Here is a 17,473-nt window from a genome sequence, read left to right as displayed (position 1 = left end):
TCCTTCTTCCCTCGGGCAGCCACCTGCAAAGATGAATGCGTCAGGGCGAAGCGTCATTTGCCAAGCTGACGGACGCAATGTGAGCTTCGTGTTCTATGTAGAACATTGTTGTCGAACTGTGAAATTCGCTGTTGGAGTGTTATTATCATCGGAGTGTGAACTTAGTTGCATGAAGTGTTAATATTATCAGACTGGTGCTACACAGACGCCTACAATAAACCTGCCCCAACACGCCTCAAGTACGTCGACCGACTCGTCCAGGTCTCACGGGAGCCGCCGCCGCCGCCACAGGCACTTCCAGTCGCAAGCCGTTCGGGAAGCCACTACAGTTGCACTCGCTCCTGAGACCACAGCATGACTCGTGGTCCATTCTAGTGCTTGTGCCACCTCCCCATCCTTCCCAGTGCTGTCGTTAACTTCGTCTCCACAGCCAGGTTCTTATTTGCCTTCACGCCGCCATGTCGATATGTGGGCTTTCCAATCCGGCTCCGATGCGCCACTTTGCTTCGTGTCGGCGGAACACTGAAAAGAACAGAGAAAGGTGGAGAATGACATGAACGAGCGAGGGATCCCACGCATCTTCCGCAGCCACATGGTGTCAGCTATGGTCGAGGCCTCGGGCGGAGCAGTCATGGCCCCTGAACCTTTGGCAGTGTACTGCAGGGTCTGTGGTGTGCTGTGGCTGTGCCGGTCCCATGACTCCAGCGGGGTGCACAAGCTTCACGTGAAGAAGGCAGAGCCAGATGCCGGGGAGCCCGGGACGGCTCCAGCCACACAGGTGCTGAAGAACACGGGCCCGGACGTCAAACCTGCCCTGTTGCATTCCATTGTCGGCGCGCTCGCCTCGGACCCTGCGTTCGCGGCGACCATCGCGGCAGCTGTCCAGCCGGTGACGGTGCTGGCACCCCTCCACAGCTTTGTCCTTTCGCCGCAAGCCGGAGACACCGACCCACCTGGAGAGAGTCTCGACTTCGATATTTTCGCTTAAGGAAATACAGCAGGTCAGACGTCAGCTTCGCTATTGATTCCGGTCAGCTCCCTTATGGGCCGGCCCGAGTCTTCAGGAGGGGGGGGGGGGGGGGGGGGAGGACCGCTTTTGGACCCCCATCTCCTGTTCACGTGCTTCTTGGGCCATCCACTTGCACGATTGCTCGGGACACGCAGTTCCAGCCTTATTTTGGATAGCGTACATTCCCCACAGTAGCTGGCGCTGGCGCGATGCGGAGCCAGCTGCTTGCGCGCACGGCTCACGTTACGCCGTTCGCCCAGCGTAGGAACAGTGCCTGAGGAGCGGGCCCCTCTCGCCCTCTCTTCGGCTTCTCTCTCATTCAGCATCGGAGGTATGCGGGCGTCTTTGCCCGACAGATTGACTTTCGGTGCTTTTGGCTGTTGGACGTGCGGACCCACTTGGTCCCGCGCCCCTCTGAGCAATGCGGCCTCTTTCTGTGTGGCGAACCTGCTCGGAAGAGCCAGCGTGGCAGAGCAGACTTCCCAGGAGCTTTCACCCATAGTCTGCGACTGCCACGCTAGTGCCGTACTCCTGTATTGTATGCGCATTTTGTAGATAACAGGGACTAAACCCCCATTCGTTGATACCACGGTTAGAGTCATCTCTATGCCTTGCCGGTGAGTCAGCGAACCCGCCGCGCCGCCCCTCTGCATGCGCTGTGGAGTGGGGATGAGCTACGTGTCTCCTTAAACCTTAGCTAGCCGGGTCCAGGCACGTTAGCCTGAACCCCCACACCCTAAGTCAAGAGAGTTATGGCAGTCATAAAATATGGTAGCTGCTCAGCAAATTTGATAATGAAGCTGGCTAATAAAAGCAAGCAAGCTCACAAGAGTCAGTAAAAAAAACTTCAAAGTCAGGCAGGAGAATGTCAAACATTCGCATGTGCTTATCCTATACATGTGCCTGTCTTGCAATCACCTTGTCATGGTGAATTAATAAAGCATGCACCGACTAGCTCAACAAGTCCTTCTTATGCCCAAGTTCCTAATTTAAGACAGTGAAATGATGCGTATGCTAGGCCAACTGTGTGCTGCCTCCCAAGTTCTTTGGATTGTTTCACTTCTTTATAACATTATTAGCAACTAGCCCAACACATCTGCTGTGCTGTCGTGCCAAATAACCCAACCATAAATGCCCAACTGACCCGCAACTGGAGGTTGCTAGTAGTGACTGCAGGGGACGAGTTGGCTGTGGAGGCAGCAGTCAAATGGTGGTGTGGGGGAGTGGCTGGCGGGGGGCTGCTGCTAGCTGCTGCTGCTGCTGCTGATGGCCCTGACAGCCAAGCTAGGCTTCCCAATTCAAAGGGTTCCCCACCAGGGGGCACTGGAGAGGGCGTCTTCCCTGCAGCTGGTGCCCCAGAGAGCAGGTCCAAGAACCGTGGTGGCGGACCAATCTGTAGGGTGGCAATCCATTTTTAATACACAGGCAGAAACAGCAGGCACATTATAGACTGGAGCAAAGCCTCTCCCATGCTGTAGAGTTCAATACGGAAACATGATGACATCCTCATGCACACAAGCACAGACTTTCACAATAATATGTGAAAAAAGAAAAAAAACAAGAAAAAAGATATACAAGTTTGTGTTCGAATTGTTTTACTTTTTCTTTCAAAGCAGATAAGAGGCTGTGGGCTTTGTCCCCAAAGGTATCAGCAATAAAAATGCCTTTCAGAAGACTAATTTAAATATCAGAATGCCAAACAATTTTAAATATCATAATTCCATTTAAAAGTATAATGCCAAATAATTTTGCAACTGCCTATACGACAGGTGAACTTTTCAAGTTGGAAGAAAAAGAAGGCGCTAAGAGGGCGGGAGGGGGGGGGGATGCTCTATACTAAGAGGGTTCCAAACTCTGAATTCTTACATTATTAGCTCAAGTGAACCGAGAGATGAGGAGTGTCAAAAAGTTGAGCACCAGTCTAGGCAGTACAAGCATGTCACCTGAAGTGGGGATGGGGACAGGTCAGGTTGCAGATGGTCAGTTTTGCCTTCAAGTCGGTTTATCTTCTTTTCCAGCTCCTGGATGTGTTTCACCAGCAAATGGATGTGCTGCAGCAGCTCCCGGTTGTGCACTATTAGCTGCTGGTTCTGTGACTGCACATGGAAATGAGAAAGCATGAAATATGCAGGATTGCTCTTCTAGTAGCCACATTAGATAATGAGGTTGAGTTCCATTAACTAAACTTTGGTACGACTGACAAAACTGATCAAGTGAACCGGCAAAGTTGGTGAAAAAAAAAAAAACAGGCATAAAAACCTACAAACTTGACAGTACTTACCCAATTGTAACATGCCCCAAATTTGATGCACACACAATTACTATGAATTTATAGTGGAAAATAATGCACACCCAAAATTAACACACACCCATTTTTATAACCTAATCATTCAGTAAAGAGGACAGAGAGCTTTCAGGATACTACAGGAAGCAGTTTGAGCTTTTGGTGAAAAACGATTTGCTGTACTAAGGACATCGCATAGTCATACCTACTGCAGCCTGCAAGAAGCTGCTCATGCTACTACATTACTCCCATCAAAGAGCGCCTTCTATGAAGGCTAGCGCAAGGTCTATATTTTAGTGGTGCAGTTTGGACCATGACATCCAGAGCATAACCACTACTTGTAACAACTGTATCCAAGCATTGCCCATGCCGCCAGCATAAAATCCTGTAAACTGGCTGCAGATGGGCGAAAGGTGGTTGCGGCTACCTAGCAATTACATGTGGCCACTTGAGGGGTCTTACACGTACCTTTAGGACAAAGGAACAACAACACAGTAGTGCAAACAATCAAAAGGGCAGTTATTGCACCTTCCATACATTAATGCCTGTTAGTCGAATTACTATACACAGAACATGCCGATGGGGGCGTGACAAATCAAGTAAGTCCGACTCACCACAACCAGATAGCGAGCTAATATTTTCACCCCTATGCTGAACACCAACACCTAATCATTTGCACGCACGGTCACACGAACGGTAACGCATGCAAACAGTCATGTTTGTCCATTCCGGTGCCCTGCTCCCATGCCTTTCGCAGGATGGTCCCACAAAATGTCCATACCGCTCCAAGTAACCCCACCTTTAGGTGGCGTTAGCAGCGCAACACCTCACACCATCTCTCATACTAATCTGCAACCACACCACCTGCTGCCGGCGCTTAGCTGCGCGGAGAAGTCGGATTTTGACTTTTCCGCGCAGCTGAGAAAGTCGGAAAAGCCATGCGGGGAAAACATCAGGAGCTGTACAAGAGTCTAGCATCTCTGCACACTACACGGCAAGATAATTTTAATTTTACGGCTTCCCATAGCCAATGGATCAAGGCTGTTCCTGTGACGTGTGCCAATTCCAGCAGAACAGATGATGCTCCGAGTTGGTATACCATACAAAGTTGGGTCCGATAATGAAAGGGCTTCCACAGGCTGGGAATTCCGTCAATTTATGCAATGCAACAGAATCATACACATTCGAACATCCCCATATCATCCACTGAGCAATGGGCTGGCTAAGCACACTGTGCGGACAGTCACAGACAAGTTAAAGAAGATCGGAAGCACCAATCTAACAACTTCTTAAGCTTGCATCTTGGGCAACTACAGGAAAACACCTAAACCATTAGGACTTTATCCTTCTGAAAATCATCTGGGTTACCAGTTGCACACAAGGCTGAATTTGTCTTTTCCTTCCAGGAACTGGCCCCTCTTGTTGGGCAATTCTAATGAAGACGTCGGTTGGAGCTTCATCCCGGGACAATATATCTACATGCGAAACTATAGCACCGGTGACAGGTGGAGCTGGGGACTGTTAAGGCCACGACCAGCACTTGCCTCGCGGAAGTGGAGATGAAAACCAGGCAGGTCTTTGCCACACAAACCAAGTACAGAAGAGCAGTATGGCAATGTGTGCCATCATGATTGGGCCAAGTAGGCGAATGAGTAGTTCAATAAACAATGGCTTGTACTATAATTGGGCCACGTTGCAGAGCAAGTGCCTAAAAATGGGTAGTGGCAAGAAGAGCGACAGGAAAACACAGCAGAAGCTAGACGGCGGCCACCAGCCAAGGACATAGAACATGACGGACATCTCTGGAGACTCAACTGTCTGGAGCCACTGACCAAGGCAGCCAAGTGGGCACCACTAAGTATGAGCAGGGTTCAAGGCTGCCTACCGTTCCACCATTCCCGCCATTCACTCCTGCCAAAACCGCCTGCAATTAGGGCGGCTGCGTGAGCGATGACTGCTGTGTGCCATGCCTGGGCATGCGTGGGTGCCTGGGACAACTGCTAGGCAACCCTGACCCAGGGCCGCAGTATACGTCGTCACCTCCATCTCTGTTATCCGCTACCACCAGCACCTCGAATCATTGAAAGCCACCACTAGCTAGAGCCCACACTAATGGCACTATTAGTGCCATACCTGCCTGACCACGAGTCAACGCGAATGACATATCATGAGAGCGTCAGACATTCTTTTTATTGACTCGTAGGCTGCGCTTCGGTAGCAGTCGCAACCGAACTCCTAGGACTTAGCTTCAGCAGTGACAGCATCAGTGCATTGTGCTAGGCTTGTTTGCATGCTTTGTTCCTTTTCTGTGTTGTTATTGCAAACGATTTTGAGTGCATTTCAGTATGAGTTGTCAGACTCTCTACAGTGTCCTTTCCTCAACAAACCACACGTCGGCAAGCGAAACGAACGTCTGCCAACCTTTAAATCTTCACATGCAACAAAGAAAAGCCCTCAAAAGATGATACTGCAAGACCAGTTCTACCAGACTACCCAGTGGCAACAGAAGGCAGTATAGAGACATCGGTGGTGGCTTAAGTCCTACAGTGGTCTACAACAACCAGAAAAACAGTTCACAGTTATGGTTACTAAGATAGACATGTTGCAATGCACATGCTCCCAGTAGTAAACCCAAGTGCAGAGCGCACATGGACCATTGTTTCTTTTGTTTCCTCTCCCCTACCTTCCCATTGTTGTTTCCTTTAAATTCATGAGCGAAAAATAAATGCTCGTTTTTTGCACGGTGACGCGGACCACTCCTTATCAGAGGAAGTGTGGCTGCTGCCGAAGTAACAATGTCTCAAACCCACAACCTGATTATAGAGATGCTTAAACAGGGGACTTCAGATTAACTTGGAACACCTGTTTTTTCAAGGTGCCACAAATTCTCAGTAGACAAGCACTTTTGCATTCTACCCCCATTACATTGTGGCTGCAGCAGCTGGGAATAGAGCCTGTGACCTTGTGCTCAGTAGCAGAACATCACAGCCACTAAGCTACCATGGTGGGTCATGAATCAGGTTCTTACAACAGCGCCACCATGACGCCATAATTTTGTTTACCAACCTGTCTACACATGCACAAATTATTGGGCACTGTTGTCACAACTATACTAAATGAAAGATAAAGCACTTCATTGTGCAACTTATTAAAACCTCATTTATGCTTACCTGTTAGGGCTCCTTCAACTAAAATACCTCAGCCAATGAGTGTTATAGTAAAACAAAAAACAACCTACGTGATTAAAGAATATTAAACTCTGTACAATAATTTCATGGCTCAAAGGAGTCCCTCCAGGAAATTTACACTGTAGATCTATTCACCGCAGCACACACAATACCAATAACATAAACACCAACTCAGTCAGGAGGACAGGAGGAGAAACAAGCACTCAGCGCTTTGAGGTAAGGCACCTACCATGGCCTCAGAACGGGCTGTTGCCTCTGCTGAGAGCTGATCACGTAAATGGCGGGCCTGGCTGATGGCTGACTGGGCCTGCTGGGCCTGATGCTCCATCTGACCCCGCATCAGCTGCAGCTGGTGGTACAGGGACAGTGATGTCCCTTCTGGCACCAGGGGCATGGCAGCTGATGGTGGGGACACTCCGGCATCACTCGCAGCAGTGACCTGCACAACCGTTTACACCTATATCACTATACACTCATCGCTCGAAGAGTTCAGAAAGAAAAAAAGATGTAGGAATCAACATATAGTACATGAATATATTAAACAATGATCGCAGACAACCAACAAACATCTGAAAGTATTATAACGCCATACCAGACAACACTCTTTGCACTGCTTTCTGAACTCATGGTTAAAGGGACAGTAGTGAACAAAATCGTACAAATTGTGGTTTCCTGTGAAAAATTTATTATCTTGGTTTCTAATCTACGAGTTGCATTTTTCCCCCCACTGTTGTCTAACAGAGAGTGCGCACTACTGCCGCCAAGGGGAGAGATGGGCAACCTTTTGTTTACTGACGGTGCCATAAAGCTCCTATTCCCACTTTGTCCATTTCATGGTGCTCACTGTTGCCTACCTTTCCAAGTTTGTGTACTAGAGGATGTTTTTTTTTTCTTTCTTTGATCTCTTATGATATATTAAACTTGCAGTAGCATGCCAAACCTTTTGCTCTGCTAATCTCTGCAGCTATCATTAAACTTTCTATTTATAGCACACTTTTTCACATAGTGGTTGATGAATAAGGTTTCCTTGTGATATATTCTTGGAAAACACCAGTTTCATTAATTCATTAATCAACTAATTAATTAATTAATTAGCTTATTTATTTATTTATTGATAGAAAAGCATCAAATGGCCCATTGAGCGAAAAAGCCGGCGGCATCTGTAGCAGCAAAATTGTGCCTAAATTCCCATTGGCTGCAACACTGTCACGAGCTCGGCTTGACAGAGCAGAGCCGGTACATCAGAACACCTACTACTGCGACAGCATGCTAGGTGTTGCGTAAGGGGAGAGGGCATCGCCACGACACCATGTTACCAGTGTGCCTCGACGGAGCAGATACAGCGCCGCAACGCAGTGGAGCAAGACGGGTTGTCAACGGCAAGGCAGTCGCGTGACGTGTGTGTAAGGGTTCCACCGTCTTGCTCTTGGTAGCCGGCGCACGGTCCGTATCTCTCTCTCTCACACCACCACTGGGCTTAGCTGCTGCACGCGCCTGCCAGCCTAGGAGGCCGCTGCTGCTTCCTTGATCTCTTATTGTGCAGGATGTCAGTACCATGCAGCGTCGGCACCACAGGCTGCTGCTGCTTGCTGGCTCAGGCAGCACGTACCGCTATGGTACATTACTCGCAATGTGAAACTCGAAGGACGGTTTAGCTACGTTCAATTGGACCTTAATGTTTTCACATTCACAATCATGAGAAGTACTTAGGTGTCCTATATTTATTTATTTATCTATTCATTTTATTATTTTCGATACCCTCAATCACCGAGGCTTTAAAGGGACCCTGAAAAGATTTTGTACAAACATACTGAGTCATTAGAGTAGGTCCTTCTGATATTTAATTGGTGCATCTAAGTGCTCCGCGTAAAGCATATAATTTATTATAAGGTTTTAAAAATGTGCATCGCTACCGATCGCAGCACACTGCTCGGCTAAATTTTCAGCCGCCCCTACCCATTTGATGTAAATTGCCTTAATGAAGTCAGTAGGGCGAGCTATCCGATTGGCTACCCAGGGTGCATCATCGATAATTTTTCCAACTTAATGGTGAACAAATGTTGTTTGTAACAGTTGGTATGTTAGTTAATTTGTTTCTATAAAAAAAAAGTAACAGAAAGAGAATGCACAAGAACAATTTTTCAGTACAGTTAAGCACTTCCGTCACACAGCAAGTTTCGCCTGCTTGTGTTACAACGTGCTCCATCTTGACGAGAGCTCCGTGGTCAGTGTCGGTCTGTCTTTTCGTGAGCACCATGAATTGCCTTTTTTTGCGTTGTGGGCTGCAAATGTAGCGAGTGGCAATATGTCAAGCTGCGACATCGTGTCCCTTTGCAAGGCAGCAGATGAGCGGAGTGGCTGCAGTGCATCGGACTATCGGTATCCGATCGGCGCCAGGATTTGCGCATTTACAGCCGTCACTTTACGCTGGAGGATTACTACCACAATAGCGTTTCGAGAGTCCGGTATTCGGATAAACACAAGTGAGGGGACAGGGCCTGGCTGCTTGACCGTGCCGTTTCACGGGATGAGCAGAAGCACAAATGCGAATGATCTGCACGGTGCAGCCACCTGGTGGCACAGAATTCAATCAAACACAGTAGCAGTAACGAAGTGTATTCTTCTTTGCCGTCGGTGTAAATTTTTCACAGCAGCATAATCGTTAACATGCTGTTTTTGTAAATGTTTAAAATGTTTTACACTTGGTTAGAGCAATATTAGCTCTTTGTTTGGTTGGTTAAGCTCTGTGCCAATAGGTGGCTGGACTGTGCAGACTGATCAGGCCACTCACGTACGTCTACGCTAAAGCTGCTTCATTAGCTTGAGTTTATGCCTCCACCTATCCGTCGAAAGGCACAGCTCGCCTGTGGTTACCGGAATACCAGACACATTCAGCACTGTGACAGAATGCTCGCAACGCACAGTGCTTTGATAGCTCTCGCTTGGGGCCGACTGTCAAGCAGCTACCGGAGAGGGGTTGGAGAGGCTTTGCGCACCCGCTCTTAGAGAACCGGAAGTAGACGGTACAATGTGCCATCACGACACAGAGCCAGTGAAGGCGGAGCTTAGCCCTGATCACTCGGCGAACGAGTTGAGGAGAAAATGCATATCTATGAAGGAGGGTAACTTGCAATCATCCGTAGCTCTCTAAATATGAGACGCTTCACACAAACTGGAGCGAATGATTAACTTTAGCTGTACCCTAGGCATCTACGAAATTTGTCCAAACCGTTTCAGGGGCCCTTTAACGAGGCGAGTGAGGTTAAAATTGACAAAGCAATTAAAATATTTTTTAATGTGGCATTATTATACAGTTGTTCTAGAAGCAACAAAATAATAAACACCAAAATGCACTAACTACAACAAAAAGTAAAGATGGCATCAAAGCAAACAAGAATAGTTCCTAAAAAAAGGAAGAAAACGAAGAAACTAACAACAGATAGCAGTATGCAAGATACATAGATACAGTCGAATGCTTCTACAACGAACGCCTCTACAACAAAATCACCTGTATAACGACGGATTGATTATGTCTCTGGCGAATTCCTATCTTTCATGTGTACTGTGAACGCCTCTACAATAAAGACCACCACAACAAATTTGCCTACACAACGAAGAAATTCAGGCGCACTGATGGTGGATTTGTTGCCTCACAACAAATGGCACATTTTCTGCCCTCTGCCGATGCCACTTAGCTGCGCTCTGCACTAGCACTAACAACAGCACTAGTGACATCCTCGACGAGCAGGCTGATATCATCAAGTGTTATAGTCCTGCTGTACTGCTTCATGAATCGCTCAACTAGTATGCTGCTTGCCATGACATACCAGTGGGTGCGGCAGCTGACAAATACACTGCAGTTGATGATGACGTGACGATTGTAACTGATGAACGTTGAAGCCTTCAAAGCCCTCTAGGGCAGAAAGGATATGAATTTCAACAAAGGCAATGATAAATAGCCTGTAGACAGGCAAAGAATTTTGATGGCAGGGAAGACGTAGCTGCATACGATGATATGCAACTTGGCGTGTCCCCGCATTTCGTGGCAGAGCATGCCGTGAAGCTCGGTGCAGTGAGATTGGCTACAGTTGCACATTCTGCCAGACAAAGTGCGCAGAAAAAATAGCGACTAATTTTAATAACTCTCTTTTAATTCGTGGTAAATAAAGGATTTCTCTTCCCTTGTAGAACGTGTCTAGCCTGCTCCAAATGAGTGGTACAGGGCGCAATCTTTACAACGAAGTGACCTGTATAACAAAGGATGTTGTTATAAGCATTTTGTTAGAAAGATGTTAGACTGTATAGTGAATGCTCAGATAATTTGCACTGCAAGAACAGATATGTATGATACATATAAGAATGGAAAAAATATTCAGGTATCATCATCCCCAAGAAAACAAATAAAAATTTGCACAAAAGTACATTGTTGGTGACAGATGTGACAGAAGCCAGTAGGTGGTTCCAGTCATTAGTTGAACACAGAGTGAAAGAATAAAAGAAAGTCTTCATACTGCAGCTAATGCATCCCAGTTTATTCTTGTGGTCAAGACAAGAACAACAATAGGTATGTGGTGAAATGAACTGGCTGTGCAAAGACGTGTGATAGTAAATTTTATGGAAAAGACAAAGACGAAATACTTTTCGGTATAGTGACAGCAAAGACAATGGTAAGCTATATTAATGTTATGCTGTCTGTGCAATTGTAATTAGAGTGGCTTTATTCTGCACAAGTTCAAGGGCTTGAGAAAGGTTAGCTTGGATAGAGTCCCAGATTGAAGCTGCATATTCTAATTTTGATTAAACAAGTGTCTTATAAGTGAGTACATTTAGAGAGACAGTTGAGTGCACAATGGGCGGGCTATGCAGTGCGGATATCATAACATGGCTGTGGGTATTGAAGAGGCTATTTCTCGAGGTTAGTGGTATGGTACAATACAGTGCCAACTTTCTGAGCAACCCTCTACGGCAGCCATGGCATTGCACTGATAAGCACGAGGTAACGAGTTCGACCCTGGCCACGGCAGACGTATTCCGATGAGGGTGCAGGGCAAAATCTTTGTGAACTGTGTATTGGGTGCATGTTAAACAACACCAGGTGGTCAAAATTAATGTGGCATCCCAATTATTGTGTGCCTAATTATCAAGTCATGGTTCTGGTATGTGGTTTAGGGTTTTGCCCAGAATTGTGTTAAAATCTTTCTCAGCAGTTTAGCTCAGAGAAGCTAAAATGCAAAGTATCATATCTTTTTCTCCGCTACTGTATATCGTATGTACTGAGACCTTAGTGAAATTACATACAGTACAAACACACAGGACAAAAAAGAGAAGACCCATGCTACTTTAGACTGAGAAGCATAACTGATGCTCCTTACCACTGCGAAATTCTACAGGCATGCACAGCTTAAACCACTTCCAGTGTGCAAAAAAAAAAAAAAAATAAAACAGGATGGAAAGGGGGGGGGGCATGACGACACAATGAAAAATGAAATTTTCTGTTTTAACTTTTACCCACAAGTAAAGACAAGAAACAAGGCATGTGCATAAGTTTTAAATGCTACTGATGAATAATATTGGTTTCTTTATACATATTTCACACGAAACATCTGCTAACAAATGTATCAGGATATCTTTGCAAGCTTGCATGGCAGTTGCTTCCAATTCTTGCCAACTGTTTTTCTGTGCTAGGACATGTGCACATGAGAAGTGACAACCACTGCAATTTCACTGTGATTGCAACCAACTGGCCAGGCAGTCTAAGATTATACATATAGAGGGTCTTCGTTAGCTTATAAACTTATTTAGAACTTTTCTCAAAACCCAAGTGTCCAGTACTTATATCATCACACGTCTATAGTACCTATGTCATATAACAGTTCGTAGCACCATATAGTCAAAAGGTGCTATAGTCATATCACGGAAAATACTACAGGATTGCTTTTCACCATACCAACTCCACAACCTGATATTACAACTCTACTACCAAAATTAAGGAAAACATCCATACAATGTCAAGATGTGATAAAAGCAAAGCTGATTAACCCTTTAATGATGGAATTATTAAAGGTGTACAGCGAAAAACCTTTTGCACAAGATTTTAACTTGATTAGCCATCATAATCAAATGCTACCAATATTTTATGTGAAAACTGGATTTTCTATGAACTCCGTGGTATGTCGCGAAACGCAGTCTGCCACCTAGGCCAAAAAATGTTGCACGAATATTGCAAAAAGAAAACAACATGAATCTGAGGCCAGTTCCTGGCTTAAATTGCACAAAACTGCTTATTTTGCACTAAAAATGACCACACATTTAATGAATGGGGGACATCTTTTTCTGGTAGCTTATGGCGGTTGAACATACTGAAAACAGTTGACAGTTTTGTTCAGACTTTAGTGATCGAGGTGCCTTCCTGGGCCTGATCCACCAGCTCACGCATTGTGCTTAGCTCCTATCTCCAGGAACCGCCGCTGGAACGGCAACATGGCGGACACGGCTAGCACGCTGGAGCTAATTTCCCCTGCAAACTATGCTGCTCCCTCCTGGGGGCAAGTCACCGTGCAAGCACATGTTGCCGAGATGCATCCTGATTGGCCTCACGAGTGGCTGCCCCCGAGCATCCTCTCCACCCGAGTTCTCTTCCACTCAGGTGGAGATCTGGTTCTTTATTCTATGGGCAGATGCTCACAGGCCTGCAACAAAGTGGTTAGGTGGGACCTTTGCTTCCACGACTTCTCATTCTTGCACTTAGTAGACTGCTACCCGGTTAACCCTAGCGTAGCAAGCGCGCATACTCGGTTGGTCTTGCGGTCAGCCTTTGCCTGTAAGCGCCGCGACTGTCAAACTGTGCTGTACCTCGGGTGAATAAACTCGTGTCTGTTGGCGACCTGACTCTGGAGTCTTCTCTTCGCCATGTTGGAGAGTCGACGAACCCTGCTGCAGCGCCTTTGTGCGTTACGGAGTGGAGGAGCATCAAGCCCTTTCATGACCATCGCTCATAGGGTGAGCCTTGTGCAAACCCATCTCCACAAGACAGTTGTGCACACTGCACTTTGCACACACAAAAAAAATGTCTGTTCCTTGCCCCCTGCTCACTTGCATGGTTAGCATGTGCTACTGACAGCTGGCCAGTGTCTGGTGCTGTCAGTGTTAATGCAGACTTCAGGCAGGGGGCATAGCCAAGGGGGAGAGGTGGACTCACCAGACACGTGCCCTCCCCCCTTGCAAATACCATGAAGTCTGTTTCAGGACAAATTAGGTAGTATTGCATTTGTCAAGGTTCCATTTTTGATGCATTTAATTTTTCTATTACATAAATGACGCCACAAACGTTCCACCCACACCAGACATAATCCTGTATGTCAAAAACACAAACTTCTTTTTCAGAAAGGGAGGTTTCTTTAGTGGGAAGCTACTATCTGGTTTGGTAATTCAACAGGGTGGCTTCAAGTACACAAGCTTGAATTAAAGCCTTAAGAAAAAAACATACAAGCAGGAAAAGAAAAAAGAAAGGAAGGAACATGCTGTTCTGGCCCTATTACATATGTACAATATCTGCATTATGCATCCAGAGTTCAGCAATGGAGTCATCGAACATGGTACATTGCGAAGAAAAGCTAAATTGGTTTCATCATGTTGATAACATTGGAAGCCATACTTCTCACACAATTTGTTTTATTGGTAAGCTATGCACCTTCTACCTCCTTAGTTAAACAATACAGCTGCACTGCATACCAGTCCATTCATGTCTATAATACTGTCTTTATACGAAAGAGCAACAAAAACCAATGTTGACAGTCTACATGTTTTACAATAGTGGATTCTGTGTGCAAGTGAAAACATGCCTTACCAAAGTCACTTTGCACATCTTTTTAAAAACAGCATTTTAATGATACAAAACCTTACAAGAAAGCAGTAAAAGCGACATATACATAGAACCTCATTCGTATATTCTGGAAAAAAATTCGAGAAAGAACAAACTGGGAAGACGCATGATCTGAAGTTACTAAAAGATTTGGCAGACTCTACTGTAGCTGACATCGATGTAATGCGAAGCGTTGCACGAATCATTGCAGCACAAGACATTGACATGCGCGAGTTGGTGGTGCCTGAGCAGTCCCGAGGCGTGCACTGCCGTTTTTGCTGCTTCGGCAAGCATACATATGCACTCCTCGTATTTGGTCTGGGTTGACAACTTCTTCAGGCTGGGCATTTTGGTGGGAAGTTTCGACATGCTCACTCGAAGAAAACTGTTGAGGCAGGAGACGCCAAAGAGCTTTGAGCTGGTGGGGCCCGAGCAACCCAAGACATACACTATCGTTTTTATATTGTGTAGTGTGTTAAAAGAGCAACGGGGAACCAAAACAAAACCGAGCTGGTGGCGACGCCAAGATACGATGCTGCAGAGTGGAACACGACGCTCACTTTATGCCACCTGCCACAGGGAATGGTGGCGCATTTGTGTTATCACCTATAAAAAGCGTGCAGTACACTGCCAATGGCACCATACACGCTGCGACAGACAGGTGAAGATGCTTATTGCAATAGGGTTGGCAGCAATAGCTGTAAAGGTGGCGTGCAATGACTCACAAGATTTGCTTGTACAGGAATAGGAAACCGAGTGCCCGCCAGCATTTTCCTGTCACACAGGCGGGTAAGTACTGCGGCAAAGCTGCTGCGTCGGGGGTTACTGTTCTTGATTGCACCCGCTTCAAGCCTTGTCTTGTTTACATGGAATCTAGGGACCGAAAAATGTATCGAAGGACCTCGAGTTGGCGATGTAGTGAACGTTGGTGTCAAAAAATTGTATTTCTTTGGAACATATCAAACAGTAAAAAATAAATATATAAATAAAATGAACATAGCTATATAGGCAACAGGTGTGGTATGAGTTAGGACCAGTAGCGCCTTCATGCAGCGATGCAGCAAATGTAACAACATATGATGGCTGGGCCAGGTGCAGCAGGCGCAGCCACCAGCTACGGTTGTTATGTTTTGCATTGCAGAAACACCACGCGGAACAAAATCCGAACAAACACGTTGCTTTCTTGGATGTACAAACAGTTACTTAAACATCACTGAATATGGTGATGCCATTCAGCTCCATCGGTTTTCATCACTTCCTCACACATGGAACAGCGGAAAGCCTGGATATACATGGTCCGTAGGAAATGGTACGCACATTTTCGATGCTGCTTATGCTTTTGTCTAACATAAATAAAGGAGGTGTTCATTTGCAAGAGCTTCGTGTTCCATGTAAATTGTATCTTCACCTTTGCAAGTGCGACCGCTCTGGAGCTTGGGCACCGAAAGCAAACGCGGTTTTATAGTAGTCATTATGCCGTCCTCTCAATGGCTCAGTCTTTTTTTATAGGGTATATTTTTTTTCCTCATGCTTCCGAGCACTGGCAGCATCTGGTACACGAATCTGTGTGCTCTGCATCGACAGCAAACGCCAATGCAGCGGTGTGTTCTTACTCCCCGTCAATGCTGGCCTTACATGTGGACCGGTCACTGCCACCTGTCCTCATAGTGCCAAACTGTGAAATAGACCATGACTGAAAATTGGGCTAGTTTGAAAGACATCGGAATTGCCAAATCATCGTAAAAAAGAAAAAAAAATGGACAGAGTATGGGAACATACTGACACACAGACAATTGGCGAAGCAGTGCAAGAAAAAGAATGGGTGGGGGGAGATGTACATCTATCTTTGCCCACGATTTTTGTGCTGCTTCGATAATCTGCGATTAAATACATGACAATGTTAACGTGGATAGCAAAACATCTGAAGAATAACTGCTGGAGTTCCAAATCATAGCTTGCCGCAGTGAGCTTTGTTTGCGGGGTGCATTTGCATAGCGATTTGCATTTGTTTTATGATTTATATACCACATGATGTCATGAATGTGACCTACCTCATACAAGCGACAACATTTCTTACGGGCAGATGCATGAAAATGCTTTTTCCAGTTCACTAGACCTTAAAAACAACGTGCGAAATCACTGAAAGCGCTATGTACCCCTTCGTCCCATCGTCTGCATCACATGCCAGTGCTTTTACTGCTGCCATTCGCGGCACTGTTTGCCAGTGAGCTCATGCTGCCTTACAACAACCGCCCAGTGCCTACTGGGTCAGTTTTCGTGCTCTTGGAATGGGATCTTATAAGCCAGGTTCTATCACACAACACCTATAATAGTTAGAGAAGGGAAACTGTACCTTCCCCAGTACAACGGAAGTAAGAGTAGTGGTGACATTATGAACTAGAGTATATGACCGAAAAATGGCACTGGCAAAATCAAAACTAATATCATCATCATTACGTAGTCAGCATTATAGCAACTGTGGTAGCGGCTCATGGGGTTGAGTGCCCTGCTCGCTTGCTGGTTTTGAGCATTTTCTTACCGCTGTCGGGGCGGTATTTGTGTGTACGGTACTCTAGCATGATTACAGATATCTTTATTTGTCACCAGGTGACCAACTGGCCTCCAACTGGCAAAACAAGAAAAACACTTCAACCAAGTAAGCTTACATTGTTTATTGTCAATGGTGAATGAAGCAGTACACGCCCAAAATTTTCGTACAGGTCAGGTAAACTTAATGCAGTCAGTCACCAAGTTTACAACATACAGAAACACAGATATTCATCTATTTAATGGAATTGAAAGCTGAAAACTAGCGAAATTTCCTCATCATGTTCGGCGTGCCATTAAAGCGAGGAGAACGAAGCTTTAGATAACAATATTTATGCTAGGCTACCCTCATACTGTAGTTGCGTACAGCGCTGCTTGCGATGTTTCATATTATACATATATTGTCTGCGTTCAAAAATTCCAGCTAGATTAAAAAAAAGAAAGAAAAACTTCTAGGCAAGGATGTTGTGTCAGAATGATAAGCTCGAGCTGCAATGTCCCATTCTTCTCATCGGCGAGAAGCATGTAGCGTAGGAAAAAAATTAAAAAATAAATATAGATGTTATGCTAAATTTTACAGCATA

General features: G+C 45.7%; 1 protein-coding gene across 1 annotated transcript in view; it reads right to left on the bottom strand.

The window, feature by feature from the left end:
• Positions 1-17,473, bottom strand: part of LOC135918362 (carboxyl-terminal PDZ ligand of neuronal nitric oxide synthase protein-like) — a 67,088-nt gene that overhangs the window by 19,581 nt on the left and 30,034 nt on the right. Inside the window, exons 8-10 of the mRNA XM_065452053.2 lie at positions 6,711-6,920; positions 2,953-3,105; positions 2,154-2,402 (exon numbers count right to left, since the gene is read on the bottom strand). Of these exons, the coding sequence (XP_065308125.1) occupies positions 2,154-2,402; positions 2,953-3,105; positions 6,711-6,920 (612 nt within the window). The remainder of the gene's footprint in view (positions 1-2,153; positions 2,403-2,952; positions 3,106-6,710; positions 6,921-17,473) is intronic.

The sequence above is a fragment of the Dermacentor albipictus genome, chromosome 1 (assembly GCF_038994185.2).
Source record: "Dermacentor albipictus isolate Rhodes 1998 colony chromosome 1, USDA_Dalb.pri_finalv2, whole genome shotgun sequence".
NCBI lineage: Eukaryota > Metazoa > Arthropoda > Arachnida > Ixodida > Ixodidae > Dermacentor > Dermacentor albipictus.
This window is presented reverse-complemented; position numbering and strand designations above follow the sequence as displayed.